At 37.8% G+C, this 23,647-nt stretch overlaps 1 protein-coding gene across 8 annotated transcripts in view; it reads left to right on the forward strand.

Annotated features, from left to right (window-relative positions):
* Window positions 1-23,647, forward strand: part of VEZT (vezatin, adherens junctions transmembrane protein) — a 68,437-nt gene that overhangs the window by 20,834 nt on the left and 23,956 nt on the right. For 5 of the 8 annotated variants that reach the window (XM_065043066.1, XM_065043039.1, XM_065043074.1 and 2 more), the window contains 5 exons: window positions 2,401-2,490; window positions 4,892-5,067; window positions 7,864-8,139; window positions 13,243-13,392; window positions 21,486-21,633. In XM_065043066.1, coding sequence (XP_064899138.1) covers window positions 2,401-2,490; window positions 4,892-5,067; window positions 7,864-8,139; window positions 13,243-13,392; window positions 21,486-21,633 — 840 coding nt within the window. The remainder of the gene's footprint in view (window positions 1-2,400; window positions 2,491-4,891; window positions 5,068-7,863; window positions 8,140-13,242; window positions 13,393-21,485; window positions 21,634-23,647) is intronic. The other 3 variants (XM_065043029.1, XM_065043057.1, XM_065043019.1) reach the window with 1 other exon arrangement.

The following is a 23,647-nucleotide window of genomic DNA, read 5'->3' on the forward strand; positions in this document are numbered from 1 at the left end:
GCTGGCAGCAGTAAAAATTATCTTTGGTGAAGATTTAAATGTTCACGATAAAAATTCAAGGACTTAAGAAGGCTAAGCATTTGAAAATTGTAGGCTCCAAGAGGCATAATTTTAAATTGTGAGTGGACAACTCTTTCTGTCCTCTGCTTTCAAAATACTGGGAAAGGTGCTTCTGAATGAAGTAGCTGTCTGCAACTCAAATGCAGAGCAAGGACTTTTGTTTAGTTAATCTCAATTTTCTACAAATTGTAATTAGAAAATTTTGTGCTATTTTGCACCACTTTACAAGAAACTTGGAGGATAATCTAGTGCTGCAGTTTGTGACACTCTTCTTCTCTTCCAACTTACGTCAGTGCCCTTGAGCAACATCAAAATATGATCACTTGGATTTATTCCATAGTCTCAGGAGTATGGATTGCTGGGATAGCTCCTCCTTATAAGCAACGATGATGTCTGTGTATTGGGAAGAGTTATCATTATGAAACTCCTATTACTGGTTTGTCTCTCCACTGACCTAAAAGCTCTTCGTTTTGGCATAGGTCTGCAATTCTAACTGTACACAGAAAGATGTCGCGTATGTAAAGAAACATTTGATTAGGCTACTTAAATGGACACTAAAGTAAGTTATTTAAAAAATTGTTCTATGAAGCATAAGGACTTCAGGGTGACAATTTCTGACACGACTCAAAGCCTTTCTGCCTGGGCTTGCTGCTTCAAACTTGTGTCCCACTGGCCTTCAGAGGCCTGTCTGGCTCATCACAGGGCGAACTGCAAAGCTCCAGCTCCCGTTGCTTGGTTTTACTATTCTGTTTCCCACATTTTACTTGGGGAAAAAACAAACAAACAAACAAACCCCAAAACAAAAAACAACCAAACCTACCAACCAAGCAACCAGACAAACAAAAAAAAAACACAAAATAAATGGAAGAAGCTGATTTAATTAGGACATTTTTAATACATTAAGCTATTATAATCTGCTTGGAGGTTTTTGTGTTTGTATTTTTTCTTTATTTTTTTATTTTTTTTTAATTTTGAAACAGTGTGCCACAAAATGTAAATACTCCACAATTAATTTTTTTTACATACATTTAGCTTGATAGTATTACATGTCAGCAGTCTGAAAATTAAACAGTAAGGCCTTAGAATTAATGAATTATATCTAAGTAATTATTTTGAGAAATACTTCCTGTCAGCTCGGTGTGAGGAAAGTAGATACACAGTGTGTGTCAAGACCTCAGTATTTTTTTCATTCAGTGGCTGCAAAATCACGCATCTATTTAACTATAATCTTTCATACATCATAGTTTAGGAAGATACATGAGTAAGATGTGTGATAATGGAGAGTGAGTCCCTCATTGGTGTTCAAAATTATGTTTATAGCTCAGATGAAAGTGTGGATTTAGGTTGCATGGGAAACAGCATGGAAAGGAAGTACCTGATAGCACATGCTGGTTGGGACAGGGAGTTTCTGGAACAGTTCCTCTTCTTACAGTCACTCTTCCCTATGAGGACAGTCTGAGAGAGTTGTGATTGTTCAGCCTGTAGAAGAGAAGGGTTTGGGGAGACCTTATTGCGGCCTTTCGGTACTTAAAAGGAGCCTGTAAGAAAGATGGGGACAGACTTATTAGCAGGGCATGTTGTGAAAGGACAAGGGTAATGGTTTTAAGCTAAAGGAGGAGAAATTCAGGCCAGACAGGAGGAAGAAATTTTTTACACTGAGGGTGTTGAAACACTGACACAGGTTGCCCAGAGAGGTGGTAGATGCCCCATCCCTGGAGACATCCCAGGCCAGGCTGGACAGGGCTCTGAGCAACCTGATCTAGTTGAGGATGTCCCTGCTCATTGCAGGGGGTTGGACTGGATGACCCTTGCAGTCCCTTTCAACCCAAACTATGTTATGATTCTAGGATGCCCTACCTCTTTTCACAGCTCCTCCAGAGCCTTGTTCTCAAGCTGAGGTGGTCTGCCAAGGAGAGGTTATTCCTCTCCTGGTCTTTTACTTTTCTTCAGTGCCTATCCACCATTTAACTTCACTGCTTGGTTTTATCTTCAAGGAGAAAGTCCTTCCTATCAATGCGGTAGCTGCCAACTTGAGATCAAACTAATTCTAGCTGTAGTTATTTTTAACAGTCCAACATAACAATCCATTATGCTCTGAATAGGTGGGGTTACTGAAAGCTTTATTTCACACTCTTGTGTACAGGCAAACTGACGGGAAGCAGATGTTCCCTTAGCGTGCTCTGAAGTCAGGCCAGACACAGTAAGCGAAACTTCCTTACAGGTACTTGGGTCTGAGTTAACACAAAAAAGCAAATGCAGAAGTAAAGGAGTTGTCTGTTGCTATTTATTTGGTTTTGCCTTAGGGTTATTTTTAATGGGAGTAATTTCTGTTCCCTTCAGCAAAGCATCCTGTCAAAACTAGTTGAGTTCTTTAGAAGCTGGTTTCCTTTTCCACAGTATAAGAAAAATGATGACGTACTTCACCGACTGGTAAGTGATCACTTCATTTTTTTTTTCCATTTCCTTTCCTAATCCAGAAGTGTTCTTCTCCCCTGTATCTCATCATCTGAGCACCGTCTTTGGTCTGTGTTGTTGGTTTTGGCTCTAAGATTTTTACTTATTCTTCAGGTAATATTGATTTTTATTTTTAGAGTTACCATGCCAGATGAATTTGGCACAGAAGAACAGGAACAATATCAGTAGCCAGGTTGAGGATGTTCAAAATGTGGAAGAGAGATTACAATAAAATGTGTGAGAGGTTAAATACATTCTTAAAAACCGAAAGGAGTTAACCTGCCGTGCAGCTGCCCCCTTTGGTGGGGGGCAGTGTGGAGATGCTGACTGAGAAAGTTCACTTGTTGCAGCCTCGTGCCTCGTTCAAGATAGAAGCTCCAGACCTTCATCTGAGTGTTGCTTCACCCTCTCTTTGAGCTTGTTAGCTCAGGTGTAGCACCACCACCACCACCACCGTGCAGCTGTACGACCCATGGAGCCAGCCTGACCTGTTTGTTTCTGCTCTGCTCTCCACAGTGCTGCTGCATTTGAGAACAGTGAAGCAAACTGAGACACCTCTGTTATAATGCTTCAGCACAGTGTTACGCATTAAGGGCAGATGATATCTTTATAGTGGTCTGGCTATATAACATATAATACCTGTATGTTTTCATCTCAGCAATTCAGAAGTAGGCTGTGTGTCCATCTGCCTCACCAGAAGTTGTATTCTCCTGCTCCTGGATCCTGCAGGAACTTTTAGGACCCAAGTCAGACTGTGTGGAGTAGACCTGAAGGGTGATAGTTCTACCCCAGATAGTTAAAAATAATTTTATTCTGCCTTTACACCCCTTCTCTGCAGCACCACTTCCTAGCCAGTTCAGTCTCTAGCCTGGCCTTGTCTGAGATCTGCTTTAACTTGCATCCAGCTGCTTCAGGTTCCTAGTCTGGTTTGCAAATGTCACACTAGTCAGAATCTAAGACTTAGAATTTTGATTTAATTTTTTTTTTCTACTACAATACAGGGTTGATGTGTTCAAATGTAGCTTAAAAATGTTGAGCAGCATGAGAAATTAGGGGGTTCCATTTTTCAGAGAGTTCTGCCAATTCCAATTGCTATGTCTTCTGCTTTATCTCAAGACGACAAAATTCCCTCTGAAACCTCTCAATACTGATCTTTGGTTGACTTTTTTCTTCCTCCATCTTCCCTTATGAATCAAAGGCATTAAAAGCTTTTTTTAGCCTTACTTTCTTGATATGGAGACACAACTGAAGAACATGGAAAACATGTTTCTCCTGCTGGTTGCTGCAGTAAGGTACTGAAATGACACAGGTTGCATCAGAGGAGGGCAGAGTTTCCTCTTGCACAGTCCTGAAACAAATGTTTTCTCATAAAAGTAGAATGCAAGTTATCTCAAGTGACATCACTATGGAATTAAAGTTTTGAGTAGCTATCTTACTGTTTCATAAAGAATCTCATTCTGTCAATGACAGAACTAAACAGATTTAGTACTTTTGAGTTGTCAAACTTCTGTTAACAGCTTCTGTAAGAGGGCTTTACAGGAATATTCTCCTTTGGGGTTTGTTGTGACATTCATAACTTGAAGTGTTTTGTAATTATAGTTTGGTGCAGTATGCAAATTAAAATTTCAGGGGGCTTTTCTGATGGATATATTTGTCTTCAAGATCTGTGTATTTGTCTTGAAGAACTATAGCTGTAGGAAACAAATTTAGTAAATGTTTATCGTGGCATCAAAGCCACAAGTAAGTAACTCCCCACAGTTTGTTTGGAGTTCAATGAGTGTGAAGTCTTCAGAGCCCCACGCTGTTTAATGTTTGGATCAAGTTCCCTTGGGAAAGGCACAGAATCCTGCAGGAGAGGCCTTGGCAAGCAGCTTGAGTCCAGTGCATTGACCCTGCTGTGATTAAGTGTCCACAGGTGACATTTGTTAACTAATTTGTAATATCTCCTTTTCTAATTTTTCTTTGTTAATGACATAAATTATGTCATGACATTAAAAAAGTGTTTGCCATTTTATTCATGATCTTCTAACAGATATAGTATCTCTCTGATTCTTTTGGTTCCAAATATATATATTGGCATAATCTGTGGCATGTTTCCAGGTATTGTTACTGTCTAGGTTAGGTCTCAAAGTCAGTGTGATGAATCCTGCAGGTCTGAACTGTTAGGTGGTATGTGAGTTTTTGAAGTTAAGCAAGTTTGATAAAAACAAAGTAGCTACTTGTGATATATCCGAAATATTCCTGTAGTCCTTGGGAACAGATTGTTGTCAATGAAGTGTAGAGTGTCTGAGTGTTTTCCTTGTTCTGCCAACTTGATTTGAAGAATTTGCATATTCTTTACTAATGCCTGTTTTTTCTCTTGCCTGTTTGTGGTAAGGATGTTGGATTTCGATTTGACACGCTCCGTACCATCCTGCAACAGGAAGTTCTGCTGCAGGAGGATGTGGAACTGATTGAGTTCCTTGACCCCAGTATCCTGTCTGCAGGGCAGTGTAAGCAACAGGAAAATGGACAACTTCCAACGCTACGCTCCCTAGCAACTCCTAATATTTGGTATTGTACAGAGAATATCTACCACTGTATTCACTGAGAAACAAACAAACAAAAAATGTTGTGTGTTCTTTGTATAAAATGCAGCAATAAAGTCACCATCTTTTTTGTCAGGTCTTTTTGAGTCTTCAGTCCACTGCTCCCCAAATTTATAGATAAGCATGTTTTTTTCTCTTGGGCATTTTATTGAAAGAATGAGTTTCAATCTGAGATAGCTACATGAACTTAAATGGATATTTACAAACTCTAATCTGTGCTATAAGGAAGAACTAACATGGTCAATTAATTAATGAATTTTGAAAGCTATACAGTGGTGATTTTAATAAATGACACATGATTGTGTAACCTGAATTGAAAAGTGTTTTCTGTGCTGTGGTCTTCATAAAGTATGTTGATAGTAGAGGAAGGCAGTTAATTTTCACAGATGTAGAACACCATATGTACAGACTAAAGAATATTTACATATGATGCATTCAGAGGCTGGTGAAATTCACCCTAGAATACTGAAGGAGCTGGCTGAAGCAGTGTCTGAGCAGCTGCCACCTGTATGTGAAAAATAACAAGAGTGGTGGGTGTTTTGACAGAGTGACTTGCGGAGAAATGGACAGGAATCAGTAGATAAAAATAGCTCACAAACCATCCCAGTGCTGTGTTTTCATGCATATGTTAGGAAAAGAGAATTATTCTGAAACAGAGCAGGGTAAAAAACCCAACTGTTTAAGATGTAGGATGTCATTACTGAAGCTCTCTGTCAAACAAGAGAACTTTCTAACCAGATTTCTCCTGTGGTTTGTCCTGGTCCTAGCGCTATTCATTGTTTCTTTAGCTATTCAGATGATCAATATGCTTACAAAATCGGTGAATGTTGCTTAACTTACAGATGACAACAAGTTTTTAAGTGTTTTGGCAGAATGGAGTTCAAAAGTTGCTTAACTGAGTGGAGAAATATTTTGAAATCAATAGAAAAGTCAATAAAGACAAGTGTCCAATGCTACACTTGGGAAGGAAAAATCACATTAACAGACAACAAAGTGGTGAATCATTGGGCAGGCAGTACTAATTCAGAAAAGGATCTGCACAATGTTGCAGAGCATAAATTGAAAGAGTCAGCAAATTATCAAAAAATGGGAAATCTCAGCCTGGAGTCCATGTTATATGCAGGATACAGGGGTTTTACTTTTCTGCCTGTTTCCCTAAGCCTTGTGTTAAAACTACAGCATCTGGTTTGGGATGCCACGACTGGAGAGGCATAGGTAACTTAGAGTCAGTCCAGAGAAGAACAAGAAGAATAATGAATTTAGAAAATGTAATCTTTCAGAAACAGTAGAGTGTGTTAGCACTGTTTTGCCAAAATTGAGGTGGGATGGAACAGTGTTACAATGTGTAGAAGGTAGTTAGTAGAAGGTGGTTATCAGTTGTTGTTTGTTCTGTTCGGAAAAATAATGCAATTAGTTTGCCAATGATTCAGATTGGACTTGGGGCAAATCTTTTGAACTCTAAAGATACTTATGAGATAGAATAGCTATCTGGGTTGGTTTTAGAGTCTCCATTTTTTTCTTGTCTATTTCTGATGATCTGGATTAACCAGAAACTGAAAATGAACAAAGTGAGCTCTTAAATCCCTTCCAATCTTTAATTGTTGCAATTAATTTTTTGTGGGGGGGATTTTTTTTTTATATTTTTTTTTTGTGTACCAAGGGAGTTACAGACTGTGTGTCTGTCCTTTTCAAGGACATAGTTAATGGCCCGAGGACATAGTTATATATGTGTAATATTTTAACCCTGGACATTTGCTGAAACCTGTCAATAGCCCTGAAGAGTTAACACTTGCAAAGCTTGTTGAAATATGACTACAAAACTGTCCAGAAAATAGAAACCCACAGATCATGTCTTATTTTAGAAATGGGAAAGCATTCCTTGTGAATGCTTCCAAAACTAAACACAGGATGCACAGCTTTAAGGGGTGAAGAAAGTGAATATTTGTCATTAAAAAGATTCTGAAAATTTAAAGCTGTTTTACATCTTGAAGCCCATATCCTATCCAACTCTGTGAAGACTGTCATAATTTTACAAAACTACAGCTAAAATACTAAACATGAAACAGAGTGTATTTTCTAGTGGCTACAATTGTTTTTGTTGAATTTTTCTGGGTGAAAATAACAGCTTTATGAAGTTTTCAAAATGTCTTTGAGAAATAACTGAACTGAGATACTAGTAACTCTGTTCTTTAAGGATTTTCAAAAACTGCCAAATTATTCAAAATTATTATTCAAGCCATTTTTACAAAAATGTGTCAAAAACTAGTAGTGCATTGCTGTCCAAGTTAAATGAGTCAGAATCTGAAAAAAATAAAGCTGGCACTGCTTGAGGGTTCTGTTACCAAAAGAAACATGCCCTTCCCTACTGTACTCTTGAACCTGGAAGTACAGATATTCCAGTTCCTACCCACCCTGCCTTATAATGCTGAGTAGTCATTTTATTTTCTTTTTTTCTATTTTTTTTTTTTTTTAAAGTCATATGTGTAAGAGAAACTGACCTTTCAAAGTGGTATATTATTCTTTTACTCGGGCCATTAACAAGCCGGATAAATGTTTCCTTAGAGTATACTGACCAAGCAATATCACGTACATATACACCTAAATCTGCTCCTAGGAGTTTTTGGTGTTTATAGCTGCCTTCAGGACCTACATAAAAGCCCTGTAGTAAGGTGTCGTAATCTCAAATGTGACTGAAAGCTTCGTGATTTTCCCACTTGTCTGACCTCAGGAATTTGTGGCTGACGGCACTTTCTCTTTGCAGGGATGTCTCACTGTTGCTTGCCTTTGTAAGTGCGCTGCTTATGCTTCCTTCGTGGTGGAAGGATTCATCGTGGCCGCTGTGGGCACTAGTTCTGCTTGTCTATGTTGTCTTTCGAGTGTGGGGCACATGGAGGACAGCCAAGCTGCAAATGTCCCTGCGAAAATACTGCATCCAACTGGAAGAAACAGTGGCGAACAGCCGAGCTTTTACTAATCTCGTGAGGAAAGCTCTACGACTCATTCAAGAGACTGAAGTAATTTCCAGAGGATTTACCCTGTGAGTCTGTATTTCACTTTGTTTAATATACAGATCCATTCAAGCCAGCCATCTTCTAAAATTGTCTCGTTACACCGTCTCCCATAACAAGTGGAATTACAGAAAAGCATAATACTTTAAGCTTTTCATTTACATAAAATAGTATAATTACTTTTCATAATAAAAGTATGAATTCTAACAAGTCATTGTTAAAACCCTGAATCCTGAAGGAGAATTAAAGTCTCACAAAACTCATGCGCCTTTAAAATCTTCTGCTCTGCTAGCAATGAAATACGTGAAGAAATAAATTTTGAACCAGTTTAGTTAACTATTTTGGGAGTCATTTAGAGGATTTTTTGTTCGAGGGGTTTTTGTATCTCGTGTTACCAAATCTGTGTAAATAAACTGACCTGCAAGTAATCGTTGATATTTTAGAAAACAAGAGGATGTGTAAACCATTCTATTTTTATTTAACAAATAACATTCTGAAGTAATGAGAACACAACAATCAGCAAAAACCATCAAAGGTCATTTCCCACCTCAGAAAAAGTTTACAATACTTTTTCTTATCGCATACAATTGTTGAGATGCTTAAAATCTTGAACTATTTACTGCTGAATTTACCTCTCATCCACTTAAGGCATGTGAAAGTATTCCTGGTTATTGTAGCTATTTGGTAGTTTTTGCTAATTTGCTATGTGAAAGAATGTCAGAATGTGTTCAGTGAATGCAATGATGTCAAAGCCAACAGACCCACTTCTGTGCACTCTCATTGCTGTGCACACTTCTGTGCACTCTCATTGCTCTTCCCTTGTAACAGCCCGTGGTTCAATACGTACCTGTGCCAGTTAGACTTAAGGTTAGAGGAGGTGGGACAGCTGGACTCCAATCGACTTCTTTCTAAAAACAACAAAAAAAATTCCCATGTGTGCACCAAGAAATTGTTTGTTCGTGCCAGGTGAACTACTCTGCACTCAGGCACATGTTTTTACATGCAAACTTGAAACTGTAGACTTAACATTTTGAATTAATTTTCCAGCTTGAGATACTTTCAGTATGCTTCACTGAAGAAATGTTTCATTCTCCCTTTGGAATGCATAAGCATGTCTTCAGTCTGCCTAGCTATGTGTTTTGTTTTGTTTTGTTTTTTCGCTGAAGCAGCATATAGTTAAGCAATAGGCTGTCTTATCTTTGCAAACGGGTTCTCAAAAGAAATTATTGTTAGGGCTTGTCCAAATTACAGATGAGAAAAACATTTGGATCTTTTCCTAAGTTTAAGCAAACGAACTTGTGGTCAATGTCTAAATTGCTGGTGCCTTGTTCTTTTACTACATATCTGAGATAACAGATTAACAAGAAACAGACTGGTCTTTAAGCTGATGCTTGATCTAATAGCCTCTTTACTTAAAACTCTGGCAAGCTTTTCAAAAGACTTGGGAGTATGGATGGAGTGGGAGAAGTCTGACACTGCCAGCATCCTCGTTGGAACAGTTGTCCAGTATGAAGAAGTCATTGCTGTGCAAGATTGGGTTTGGTTGAGCCTGGAGGAAGCTCCAGCTCCAGAGTGTCTCCTTTCTGCATCCACATATGCAAGAGATGCTGCTGCACAGGGCACCATGAAATTCTTTGCTTGAGACAGCACTTCATGTGTGATCCAAAAAAACTAGCTACCCCTTTTTTCTTCCAGAATTTTGCTACTAATACAGTGTTAATATATTAGTACAATGAACCTTAGCGGAACAAAGTTTAGTACCTTCTCCTGTAGTAACCTTGTCAAAGCCTTAATGCTTGTTCAGAAAGTCACATGGCAATAGAAACGATTGCATCTGAAAACTTACTTGTGTTATCTTAATACATCCTTGAAGGAATGGGATTTCAATCAGGTAGCACAGCACCCTGCTCAATGATATGTATGCTGCTGCTTTAATATCCTGCTAGCTCAGCATCCCTTGGACTGTGTTTTAACCATGTTGTGAATGGAAAGGTACTGAAGCTGATGTTTAAATAGTACTGAGTTCAGGTTTTGGCTAGCTGCATTTAGCTGAAGTCTTTATGGCAAGCCCAGGTCTACAGATTTGGCCTTGCATTCCACTGCTGTTTTTTCTCCCCCTTGCACCATCTATTGCTGCGTTCTCCTAGGATAACTTACATATGCTTTGAAATATCTGTGGGTTTGCTTTATTCTACCATATTTGCCCCATGTTGATTGATATTTGGCTGTCTCTGTAAATGCTAAGTTTTTCTTGATGAGGTTTTGGTCAGTTGTTCACTGGTTCACCGGTTTGCTACTATGTGGTAGTGACTGCTATACGGGTAACCATTTCAAGCATCGTTTTGCTTTCATTCCCCTCTCACCCAAAAAATCCCGCAGCAGCCACTTAGAAAAGGAACTAAGAACCCTGTCAGGCCTCTCTTATGTTAGCAGCTTGCAAAGCCAACTGGATATTTTGATTTCAGACTGGCCTTCAGAAGTGTTCAACACTGCTGTTGGCACTTCACGTGTGTCTGCGTGGTACGAGCTCTGCAATGCAGAGACGGGCAAGGCTTCACCAGGGTGGTTTAGCTTACGAAAATTGAGCAGCCAACGTAGGGCAATACTTTACTCAGGGAGAATGGCAGTATTTCTGTCTAATTGCTTCATTTGCAATTAGACAAATGAAGGCTGATCACAGGTTGCAGCTTGGAATTTCCGTTGGGTAATGAAACTATGTCCATTGTCATGCACATTATAAAATGAAAATGTAGGAATACATAATGAAAGGCTGCAGCAATAAGCAGCAAGTAGTTATTTCCTGGTCTGTCACTGAAATAATTAGGTTTTCTCCAAATTCTCCCTTTCTACTGTATTTTGAACTAGAATCAAGCTCTACAAGCACATATTGGTGTATGCAACATCTTTATAGAACTGTTTTTATGTTGGAGTGCGGTAATAGGATTTAATTAACATGTCTATACAAGTTTGGTTAAAGTTGAGAGCCCGTTTAAAATTTGGCTTATGGGATTAATGGAGAAATAAGGCACTGTTCTTTACAAGTAAAATGGGTTTGGAGCAGTAGTAAAGAGGAAATTCACCCTTAACCTTTTTTTTTTTTCCTTGCTATTTGTGGCTGATGGGCAAAGCTGATAACGTTTTGTAAGTCAAATTAAAGTATGTAGAAGATAAAGGGAATATTAGGAAGTTTGGGATATGGCATACCTGGCACATAGACATTTATAGCGAGTTATACTAATTTAAGAGTACTGGAATAATAATTATTTTATTAGAAACACTGCAATGAGCCTTCCTGGAAGGGAAAGCAAATTATTTTGCTGAATACTGGTGGTACATGCTGTGCATGAGTTGTGCTAAATTTGTTCTGTTTAGGAGCTGGCAATGCTGACATCACTGTAGCAGAACATACATCTCTTTTTTATGGTAGAAAAATTTTGGTCCTTTTCTTTGAGTCTGTTTCTGACGATTCACCCAGGGCTTGAGTCTGCAAACTGATCTGAGAGTTTATCCATAAACATTTCCAGTTGTTACCTTCAAAGCTGGGGAAATGTTAGAGATTGGCATGTACTACATTACATGCTGTGTTCCCTAGTGAAACGTATGGCGAGACTAGCCTTTTAAATTTACATTTAGAAATGGAAATTAACAGTTTGTTTTTATTTTATTTAGATTTTAAAGGACTTCATGAGATGTTGTATAAACCATTTTTAATATCACATAATTTAATGTGGTACGCAGATATTTTAATATGGTGTTTCAGCTAGTGTATTCAATATACTGCAGTATTTGGCATGAATCTCCTTGTGTTAATCATATTTAACATACTGATACGAGTCTGGCCTTGCTCTCTGGGTGGGCTGCATTGCTTTTCATATTTGACAGTGAAGGCAATAAGCTATTTGCCCTCTCAGTCAATGAGCAGCATTGTCCAACTACACACATGTTCTAGGACTGACATTTTTCCAGCAGGGTCAGGTCTGCTGCCTTGCTCAGCTCTTTAGCTTTCTACAGAAATAGTTACCAGTACAGCAACCCACCTCACTCTTGCCAGGTATCCTGTGTGCTTTTCCCTTTTAAGTGACTGTGGCCATGAAATCACCTCTTCACTGTGCCCTGGGAAAGGTGAGAGCAGAAGCAGTTTCCAGTCCCCAAAGAATTCATCACGATTCATCATCCCGTTGTCCACACTACGTCAGTTCCTCAGTTGATTCTAGTGAAAACAGTCCCAGCAAGTAGAGTGCACCCGGGCTATTTTCAGTGTCTCACTCATAGGTTTGGCATCAGACTGTATATTAATAGATATAACTGGATATTAATATTTTTTTTTCTTTTCTACAGCTTAATGTTACACAGACATGTTTAACATTCACCCAGTTCACAATTCAATTTTTATTAGCAGATGAGGCAATTTCTTGCAGTTCTAAAGCCATTCTGAAGTATATCCTAATAGGCAAATGGTACAGTTTCTTTTAAATGGTAGTGTCACCTGAGTATGTGGACACCAAAATATGTTTTCAAATATGCTTGTATAGTTGCATACATTTCATGTGTTTACCTGTCAGTCTCACACAAACACAGTTGTCATTCATTGCATGATCATAAAATCTATGTCACCGCTCAAATAATATTTCTCTTGACCTAGAGAAGATTCTGCATGGAGGTGGTTGAAAGAATGTAGTATTTTGCATGAAAAACAATGTATAGTAGCACATTTTATTCATCAAAAATTATTTAAATAACAAATTTGCATATAAAGAGGCATCTGTTAAATATATGCGTGTAAAAACTTCCAAAGCTTACAGTGGGCTTGTGACAGTTTTGTATCAGAGATAATGTTACGGCCTGTCAACCCTTAGTGTATCACTTTGGAAAACTCTGGAGAAAACAAGTCTTCTCAGGAGTTTTGCCATGGCTCAGATTGGAATAGAATCAGTCCGTCTACTGAGGAATCCTGGCTGCTTATCTGAAATTTTGATTAAATATATCACTGATATGATGGATTTTTGGTTTTGCTCTCATAGTCTCTAAACTTTGAAAAAGTTTCGTAAGTCATGGAATAAGAAAAGTGATGTACTGTATTTTAAAAATACTTTAGGACATCTGTACAGTTGTATCACATTTTACTTTTCAAGTTTGCTTGACAGGGTCAGTGCCGCTTGCCCATTTAATAAAGCTGGACAGCATCCTAGTCAGCATCTTATTGGTCTCCGGAAAGCTGTGTATCGATCTGTCAGAGCCAACTTTCGAGCTTCAAGACTGGCTACTCTGTACATGCTGAAAAAATATCCTTTTTTGTGAAAACCCACCAGTTCAGACATTCCATGTTGCCCACATCTAATTGTGCCAATGTTTAGAGTTAGTATGTCTAGAAACATACAATACCTAACAATGTATCTAAACAAGATAAAGAAAAGGTGGCACAGTAAATTGGAGCTTTTGCTTGGTTTGGAACATTCTCAAGATCTTTGTCTTTTTGTGTACTGTGCAGTGTCAGATAAGATTCTGTGGACTGAAAACATTGTCCCAGTTACTGACAACTGTACCTTTGGTGTAAGTACTGATAATGCATTTCAGAGTCCTTCAGGATTTTGTTTTATAATTCCTCTTAGCCATCTTTTCCCCTTGCACCAAAATACTCTATTCTCTGAACAATATGGGCTTTCACTCGACATCCCTGTGCTCAAAGGTAAGTTGATTTCTTGTTTCAGACATGCTGGGTGAAACTCCGATTACATTAACTAGGGAAAAGGCACATTTAAGAGCAAGGAGTTTCTAGTCTTAATCAAAGCAGAAGCCTTTGTTCAGATACCATTTTGTGAAGCGCCATCTCTATTTCTTTGGTGAATTGTATATACTTTCTTTAATGGCATTAGCATTTCAAGGCGTTTTTTCTATGTTTATTGTACTTATTGTACCATATAGGATATAACAAGGTCTTTACCCTGTATTATAGCAAAAAATAAAACAGATATGTTTCAGATCTAAAAAAAACCACATGCAAATGAAACAAAAGCTGGTGGTAATGTGAATGTTGAAAATCTGAGTTTAAAAATTACTTGTTTTTTCTTCCAGCATCATAATATTTGACTGATATATCTTGCCTGGCAAATGGATGGATATGTTGCATGATGGTGTGTGCACACACAAAGCTGCCGGTGCATGCATTCACTTTGAAGGAACTGAGTGTTTGCAAAATAATTTCATGTGTAGGGAGAGGAATCCTCATTTTGGGCTCAAACCTTCCGTCTTGGCTCTGAGGAACAAGGTGTATTTGCTATTACATAGCAAAGAAAGAAAAAATACTCTTACTTGTTCAGACATGCTGATAACTGCAACTGAAAGCTGTCTTGGAAATAATCAAGAATCACTTCTAAGAACATGGAAGGAGAAATCTGAGAACAGGATCAGTTAATGTAGCCTTCCCAAATACCCTCCAGCATGAAGTCAGCCCAGCAGTGGTTACAACAGCTGTGTCAATTGTTGCTGTGGCTGGGGAGGTTGCAGGTTCAAGGAATATTGATGTGTGTTAGACTGTCCACTAGTTTTCTAAATGTTAACCTTGAGGAATGGCTTTTAAATTAAGGAATGGGAGAGATTATAGTTTTGTTTACTTTGGATAATTGGACATTTATATCTGTCTTTGAGAAACTTTTAAGATGGAAAATTATCATGCAGATATCACAGTAATAATGGCCAGCAGAAATAAATGACCGAAAATTTACTGAAGTTACATATATACAGATAGGTTCTTGACAAATGGAAAGGAAAGAGAAGTGTTATATTTGTGCAGAATGTAGTGGCAAAAACAGTGGCAGCATGTGAGCCGAGATGCAGGCTGGGCCAATTCCACAGTACATGAAAAACTTGAAATTAAGGAATTTAAATGTAATGAAGGTGAGTAAAGGATTTCTTCTCCCCACCAGGATAATAAAGAGCAGCTTTAAGGTGGTTCCAGGTTGCTGTAGTTTGAATTTTTCACTGTGTATCATGAATGCCTGAAAGTATTACATGAATTACACAGGTATTGATGGCAAGGAGCATCTTTCAAATAGATTCTAGTGCCTTGTACAATCAAATAGGGCTCTTAGGTTGTAGGGGCCAAAGATTCCTTCATGTCAAAAGCATTCACAGCTGCCACTTGTGACAACTTTAATGCCCTTGTCCGTCATCAGATTGTTAGCACAAATCTGGCCTACAGCAAGGAGAGAAAGGGGCTGGAGAGATTAAATAAAGGAGTGACGTGATAAACTGAAAGAAAGGAATGTTGATAAATTAAAGGAAAGGAACTTCCACCCAGAGTCTGGAAATGAGATCCCAGTTCCCCAGTTCTGACTTCTACAGTTCTTTTTAGTAAGTTCTGCTTTGCACAAAATCAGAAGATATTCTAGGCTATAGCTCCTGTAGGTTGAGTATGAATTAATGAATTGCTATTTGAAATTTGCTTTTTCTGAGCTTTGAGAGAACCATGAATCCAGTAGCACTATTAGTGATTTATACTAGCAACAGCAAAACAAAATGCTTTTATTAGAGAAAAAAAAAAGATATTAGATAAACATTCAAAATAGTTAAAATTTGGATTAATATTACAAAATTGTATTTAAAAAGCAAAACATTATTTTCCCTGGTTAGTCATAATGCTGTTTAAATAAACTTTTTTTTTTTTTTTTTTTAAACTGGATATTGCTTTGTATTTTAATTCCAGAGCAGATGTATCTCTGTATTTAGGCAAGCGAAAAACTGAATTATTTTTTCTTGGAACAATTTTCAATAGGAATTTAATATGCAAAACACCTTCTAGTCTCAACAAAAATCGAATCTTCCCAGCTAATACAATAAAGATCAAATCTTAGTTCCTTTTTAACTGACAGCTGATCACTCTTTAGAGCGCTTTTTCTCTTTGAAGAATAAGGAAGTAGTAATTTCTTAAGACTGTGAGCAAATAACATAAGACTGCTTTGAACCACAGAATATGCATTTAATGGAAACATTTGTGTGCATGTATGAATGGGAAATTAACTTCCACGTCACAGTTTGCTTTCCTTGGTTGACAGTGTTCAGCTGGTGCTGCAATGTGGGCATGATGCTTGTCATTCAACAACAGTGGTGAGCCTTTGACTCCAAAAACCCTTTCTATGTGATGTCCAGTCATCAAAATAAGGTCCCAGTCTGTGATTGGGCCTTCTGAGGGGTGTACAGGCCTACAAAAGGATGATAATGTGAACTGTGTCCTCTTTTCCTTCATCCTTGTGTTTCTTGTAATAAAACCTGGAAATCTGAGATTGAATTTATAATGCAGTAAAGATAATTGTTGCCTTAAGGCTGTGGTAAATGTTTCTTGAATGGAGACATGTCTATTATTAGATACAATGGTTAAAGTATTGTAGAAAATGGTGTTAAATTCACTAATGTAGTAAAAGGTATGCTTTGATTTAAGCTTTTATTTAAAACATATGTTCAGAGCTTACTAGAAGTATCTGTAGCTGAACTATTTTTAAGCTTACTATGTCAAAATATGCCTTTCAAAAATAATTTGCAACAAGATCAATTTACTCTTTCATGGGCTACTAAGGACTGATTATTTTCTCTACTTTGACAATATGCATTTAAATGTGCTTAACAAATCAGCCAAACAGCCTCTTATAGGAACTGTTTTCTAAGGCAGGTTGCATGTGCGTAATGCTAAGTCAAAAAAGTCTTCAGAAATAAGCAATATCTATTTCAATGGGTTATTTTTTCCCAGAAAAAGGCATTTCAGTGAATGATGTTGTACAGACAGATGTTTGAGCTAAATTCTACTGTGAATTTTCATACTTACATTGTTTTAAAGCTAGATCTTTAAAACTATACAGTAAAATAATGTTTAATCTTAAAAACATCCATAGATTTGTATCTCATTTTGTCAACAAATGCAAACTGCAAAGATTATTGTTGCTTTATTTTATACTGCCTTGAGAGGTTTTTTTTGTTATTAGTAATCTCAAGTAGGTTGCTAAGCATATACTTTAATGTATTTGATTTTTTCTGAGATAAGTCTCAAATTCAAGCTTTGAATCAGTAAGACCTATTGGAAGCCAAAGGGAAACTGCTTTGAATTTAAGCCATTTGCTTTATGTTATAACTTCAAGAGAGACAAGGAAGAAAATATACTTGAGGGGCTGAGTCTTAAAAACTGGCTAATCTAAGTATTAATCTTAACTGTAGACATAAATGAGTGACTAAGTAAAAATAAATTAGTAAAAACATCTTAAATGTTAAGGGATATATTGATCTATGCTACACCATTGAGTGTAAATTTTATAGCCATCAGTATTATTTCTCATACCAAAAAATATCTGCAGCAAATTAGGGTTTTATGTTAACGTATGTCTCAAATGTGTGAGAAGGGCATCTTGTCTCATGAACCGGTTACAGAGAATTAAAAACATTCACACTTTTATTCATGGCAACACAAATTGCATAAATGCAATATGTTATCATTGCTAACTTCCATAAAACTACAAGTTTAGCAATATTTGCTTGCGGCTAATGTGGCCACTTGTAGCTAGACAGCTGCCTTCAGTGAATAGGATAAATTGATACCACCCTAGTTAAAATTTGTTCCCACGTAAAATAGAATAAATATACAATTTTATTTTAGCCTTATACCAGGTGTTTGTATCAAACTTGGTGGACCAGTAATTTAATGAGATGGAAGGTCATATTCCTTACATTTTATGCAAAGGGACAGCTGGGTGCTTGCAGAAACAATTCAGCATTTTCTTGTGCTGTTCTTATTCTGCTTTGTTCATATTGGTGAGAGTACATTGCACAAAATCACAGAAGAAAAAGTCAGAAGGGAGAATCTTATTTAATCTGGAAGATAAAGGTATGGCAGGATGCAATGGCTGAAAGCTTAAACTAGAAATTCAGCATTTGGGGTTAAGTATTTACAGGGTATTTTGCAGACAAGTCACTACTAGTTGAACAAATCTCTGCATATACTCCATTGAATTGTGTAATAACTCAGGCAATGCTTCAATCGGCGGGCTAGTTGCTTAATATTTTTATACTTAAGAGCCTTGTGGGTTCTGCGTCATGGGTATTTATGGTTTATTTACTGATTTAATTATGTACAAGCTGGATGGAGGAAAATTTGTAATAGATGTTACTGAATGATGTTAATAGTCTCATCCTCAGCAAGACAGTGTGATACTCCATTTCCATTGAACTAAATTGATAGGTGAGACCTGGGCGTTGGACCATATAAAACAAAAAGCTTTAATTTTGTTTTAACTGTAAGGTGTTGTTCTCTGATGGTAAGGTGTAAATAGTGCTAAAAAAACAGACATTTAATAGCAGTATTTTAAACTGAATGATATCTTACCCATTAAGTTAGAACGGAAATGTATTCTATGTCTTCAAGGTGCACTGAGCATAGAGAAACTTGAAAATTTTGTCTAGTAAATCTAGTAAAAATATCTTTCTTCTCTGTTGAAATCTAGTTATTGCATCATGAGATGTTAGAAGAACACATGCCTTTTAACTTGGGAAAGACAAAGCTCACAGAAGAAAACAGTAAGCTAAACAAAAATTAGTACCCTCTTTGGGTCATAAAAGCCTAAATCAGAAATCCAATGCTGGAAGGTCCAAGTGAAGGTACTTGGGCATTTTTCAGTGCAGCGTTTCGTCTGTGACCAGCCAGTTCATCGCATGCTTTCTCATCCCTTCCCGCCTGGTGAGCAGGTGAGAATTTCATGAAAGAGCAGCTTGGATTTCTCAGGGATATTGTGAAGCCCTCCTGATAGATCTATAGATGGGAATGTGCTTTTGAAGAACAAAGTCTGAATATTAAATTGTTGAGTACAAGGGTACATTAGCATTCTTGCTTTTCTACAGGTGAATAAGGTCAGCCTCCTGACATAGGTCAGACATTCCCTGTACAGATATTTTATTCTGGATTTGACCATTTACTGTTCTGTAGCTTTACCTTCTCTTCTTCCAAGCTAATAAGGGACGTGAGTTAAACAGATGAATGAAATATTTTCACAAAGACATAGAAAATTTTAACTAACATAGGGTTAGTTACTATATTTTGTCTTTAATAGAAAACATTAGCACTAAAAATACTTGTAGTTTAGAGCAAAGCACATGAAGGAAGTGTGTTTGTGTGTATGTGTGTGTTTAAAGTTTCTAAAGGTTTTGTGCTTAGGAAGGCAATGAGAGTGTGGGATCAGTTCTCTGCTTTCATGTGTCCCATAGAAGTGGGAGTGGGAGGGCTGCAATAGAGGAGTGCAAGGCTGGGGGTGCAGGAGTACACAGGGTTGTTCAGCCTGGAGAAGAGAAGGCTCCACAGAGACCTTATTGCGGCCTTTCAGTACTTAAAAGGGGCCTATAAGAAAGACTGGGACATTTTTTAGCAGGGCCTGTTGTGGTAGGACAAGGGGTAATGGTTTTCAACTAGAAGAGGGGAGATTCAGGCCAGACATGAGGAAGAAATTTTTTACAATGAGGGTGGTAAAACACTGGCACAGGTTGCCCAGAGAGGTGGTCGATGCCCCATCCCTGGAGACATTCCAGGCCAGGCTGGACGGGGCTCTGAGCAACATGATCTAGTTAAAGATGTCCCTGCTCATTGCAGGGGGTTGGACTAGATGACCTTTGAAGGTCCCTTCCAACCCAAACTATTCTATGATTCTATGGTTCACCTGAGACATAATATCGGTAAGTGGCTCCTTTGGTCAAACCATACATTTGAGAGGCTCTTTGGAATATTTTTTTTAGCATTACTTAGAAATTCACGTGTCCAAAATGTTTTTTATAGTGTTCATGCTGTTGGAAATGTCTTGTTGTGGGAAAAGATTAACAAGGAATATAACTAGACTAAGAGATAACTAACTGCTCCTGAAGGGTTTTGACCTGACTTCTCCATCTCTGGTGGAGTTCCCATCCTCATCCCATGTGCTCCATCTGCTGGGCATGCTGTCAGGTTAGCTTAGAATAGACACTGTTTATGTGAGGCAGCTGCTGATGAGAACAATAATATTCTGTTCCTAATTAATTTGCATTGTTAGTTTTTGTCAGAACACTTAACAGGCTTCTTTCTTTCTGGAGTTTGGGGAGAAATTAGGGAGAAATGTATTTTTTTGTTTAGAGCCTGAACACTTAGCTTTGCTGTTTCCTGGGACTCAGATTATTCATTTTTTTAATGCAATGTTCTTCTACTCAAGTGGTAAAAATTTTCTTGAGCAAATCACTTTTAAAAGTTCAATCCCATGACAGTTTAGCACGTAGGAGTGAAAAGTGGGTCGATGTTGTAGCTTCCCAAGAAAATATATTAGTTGGACAAGAGACAAGTGCTTCAGTTGGCTTTATTTTCCTGAAGAGATGAGAGCATTTGACTTGTAAATCAAAATACAAATGGGAAAAAAAAATCCCATATAGTTTAAATTAAGGCCTTGTTTTCATGAATTCTTTACAAATATTTGTATATATGTTTATGTGGAACAAATGGGATTATGACCGTAAGTTGTAAGTTTCTGTTTTAAAGCGAATTTTACTATTTTGTGACTGGGTTAGTATCAAAAAAGTGCAGAAATCTTGAACTGTTCCTCTTCCCCCTTCTCCAGCATGAGGTTAGCCTAAAATTAGTGCTATTTTAAAATAAATGCTGCCTAGTCTATGAATTATTTTTGTCTTTGTTGTGGTATCAGTTATAATGTGCTTGCTTCCTATTCTTTAAGCATTTCTGAGGACTAGAAATGTATGTTTTCCTACTCAGAACTTAAATGCGCTGAATGGTGTTGATAGATAACAGTTCGCCGCTGTTCCTGCCAAGATCATGGTGGCTTTACAGTGATGTAATCAATAAAATTAATGGTGTGACAATCAGGGAGCTCCTTTTCTTCACAGTACTATCTGCAATGTCAAAGAGCAGTTACTGTAGAGGTCTCTGAGGGGTCCTTCCACAGACCGAACTCGCAGGGAATTCCCATCATCCTGAGTTTGGTCTGTAACACAGGCTGCCTTTGAAAATTGCGCGATTGTTCTCTTCTTTCCTCTGTTAAATACATGATTTCTGGTTTAAGACCGACATGAGCAGCTACTTCTTGGAAACTTAATATTTAAAGAGAAGGTATATTCCTCACTTTTTATGTGTTTGTGTTTAGATGGAGGTGTTTTGTCAGTGTTTTATCTCTCATCCTTCTAAGAGCCTTTGTAACTCTAAATAAGGTTTGCAAAATGTTCAATAGACGTGATTCAGGTAAATTTGGATGGAATATATGTGCTCTCATACAAATTGCCAGAAATAAGAAACTTTATTAGGTGGGTTTTTTTTCCCTTTTCTGTGTGTTTTATGCGAAAGTCGCTTTGTTAACCACCTTAACTCCAGCTAAACCTACCCTCTGAACTCAGAGAGTGACAACGTGACCAGCTACATCTGTGTTGTCCCGTTTAAGGAGCTGGGCCTGGGCCTGAGTGAAGAGCAGGTCTCTGAAGAGGAGGCACACAACCTCACCGATGGCTTCAGCTTGCCTGCGCTCAAGGTAACCCCTCCTGGAGGGACACAGACATCCACGCGGGCTCCTTGGGGAACACCTCTTTAAGCTGTCACGAAGCCCTGTGGCTTGTACGTACTGGCCTGTAGTGACACGGTCAGCTGATGGGGAGATGGACTCGGTCTTGTATCGTGTTTCTACATTTATTGGCGCTGAGGTGATTTCTGTTTGCATGTAGTTGAAGAGGAGCTGCACAATACAACACTAGGATTTTTTTGTGCAAATCATGTAAATTCAATCAGTGCTTTATAATCAGCTTGATCAATCTCCTTCTTAAATATGATTTTTTGCTCTCTGATTTCATTTGATCCCAGCTGAATGAAATAATTTCCAGATTTGTACTTATGGCTTTTAGCTAATCTCTTGACTTGAATAAAAAGAGACACAGCTGAAGATATAAATTAGTTGTGATTGCCAAAGGGAATAGCTGCATTTAGTTACACTGCGGAGTAGAAATCATAAACTTAGACCCCTGCTGCCACAAGCCAGTGTGGTTCTTTGATCTCTGAAAAACATTTAACTGAACAGAATGACAACCACATAATGGCCTTTTTGTCTATTTTGTTTTGAGATGTTAAGTATTTCTAATTCGAATGAATCCATGTTTGCAATTGGAAATAAGATCTAATTTGAATGCAAGGCTTCTCTAATGGTTCTCTGCCAAAGCAGTTTCCTTTTAACGTTATTTTTTTAATGGAAAATTCAGTTATTATGTGACTTTTATGTTTTTAGGGGGTTGGCTCTTGTTGCATTTTATTCACTTAATTCCTAGACCTTGAGTTCTTTTGTTCTGACAGTGAATGTTACCAGTAACAGTGGTTGCTAAGCTTTGAGACTTTGTCTAATTAGTTGTTAGCTAAGAGGTACATAAGATGGAAGCTTTTGGGATTTTATTCTTGCCTTTTTATTGGCTGAACCATGCAAGCCCACTTGTCGACCCACTTCTTTTTAAGCACAAAAAGCCAGTCAGAGTTGCCCAAGCTTGTAAGCCAGGTCTTTATTTACCTGCAATTTGCAGTAACTTAACTGAAATCTGTTTCAGTTAGACTGGTTGGGGTGCTTTGTGGGTACAACTAGTAAATCTCAATTTACGTTAACTGGTAACAACCAGTGATGTAGGCTGGGTGTGGTGCAGCTGAACCAAGCTAAATGAACATAAATCAGGCCTAAGCAGATTCCTGAGTAGATCATAAAATAGATATACTTTGATAGCCTTGGGACGGATTGTGTTACAAGCCCTGGATTTATGTACAGTCCTCTTTAGTTTGATTTTTTTTTTTTATTTGAAAGAGCTTGTCTTTATATTAAAATGCAGGTAGAATGGGGATGTGTATCTAGATTTGGTTAATATTTTAATTTTCATTCAAGTCCATGTCTATGCCATATGACAAATGTAACCTGTGTCTTTTGGCTACCTTGTCCTTCAACTAAACCAATTTAAAGAGTGAAAATGTTTGGCTTAAGAAAAAATGCTGATTCAAGCTGAGGAGAACCAGCTGCATGTTTTGGGTGAAGTTTAAATGTCAGTAAAACCATCAGAAGTTATTGGCAGAGCAAGCTATTTGCAATCCTAAATACATTTGGAATTTCCTTTTCTCTCATCATCGTACCTTTTTTCAGGTAGGTGTTGGATTATTCTTTTCAGTTCCTGAAGTTCACTACTCTTGTGTGCTACTTTTTCACTGCTTTTGCAGTCTGGAGGAGGGGATTGGTCTTCTGTTGTGTTTATCATAGCATGAGCTCTTGACTTTCTGGTCCAGGGCATCACACCTTCAGGGACACTTGGGTGATTGCTGCCCATTCGTTTGGTTTTGGTTTTGTTGGTTTTTTTTAGCACCCAGCCAGATCACTGTCTTGCATGTGTGCCCCAAATTAATTTCACAGCATTTGGTGTTCTTCTCACAACCATCTATTTTAGATAGAAAATTGTATTTTTCTTTTGGAATATTCTATCAGTTTGTGTCCAAGTATTTTTAATATATCCTTGGGTATATCTATCTGG

This window comes from Columba livia, chromosome 1 (assembly GCF_036013475.1).
Source record: "Columba livia isolate bColLiv1 breed racing homer chromosome 1, bColLiv1.pat.W.v2, whole genome shotgun sequence".
NCBI lineage: Eukaryota > Metazoa > Chordata > Aves > Columbiformes > Columbidae > Columba > Columba livia.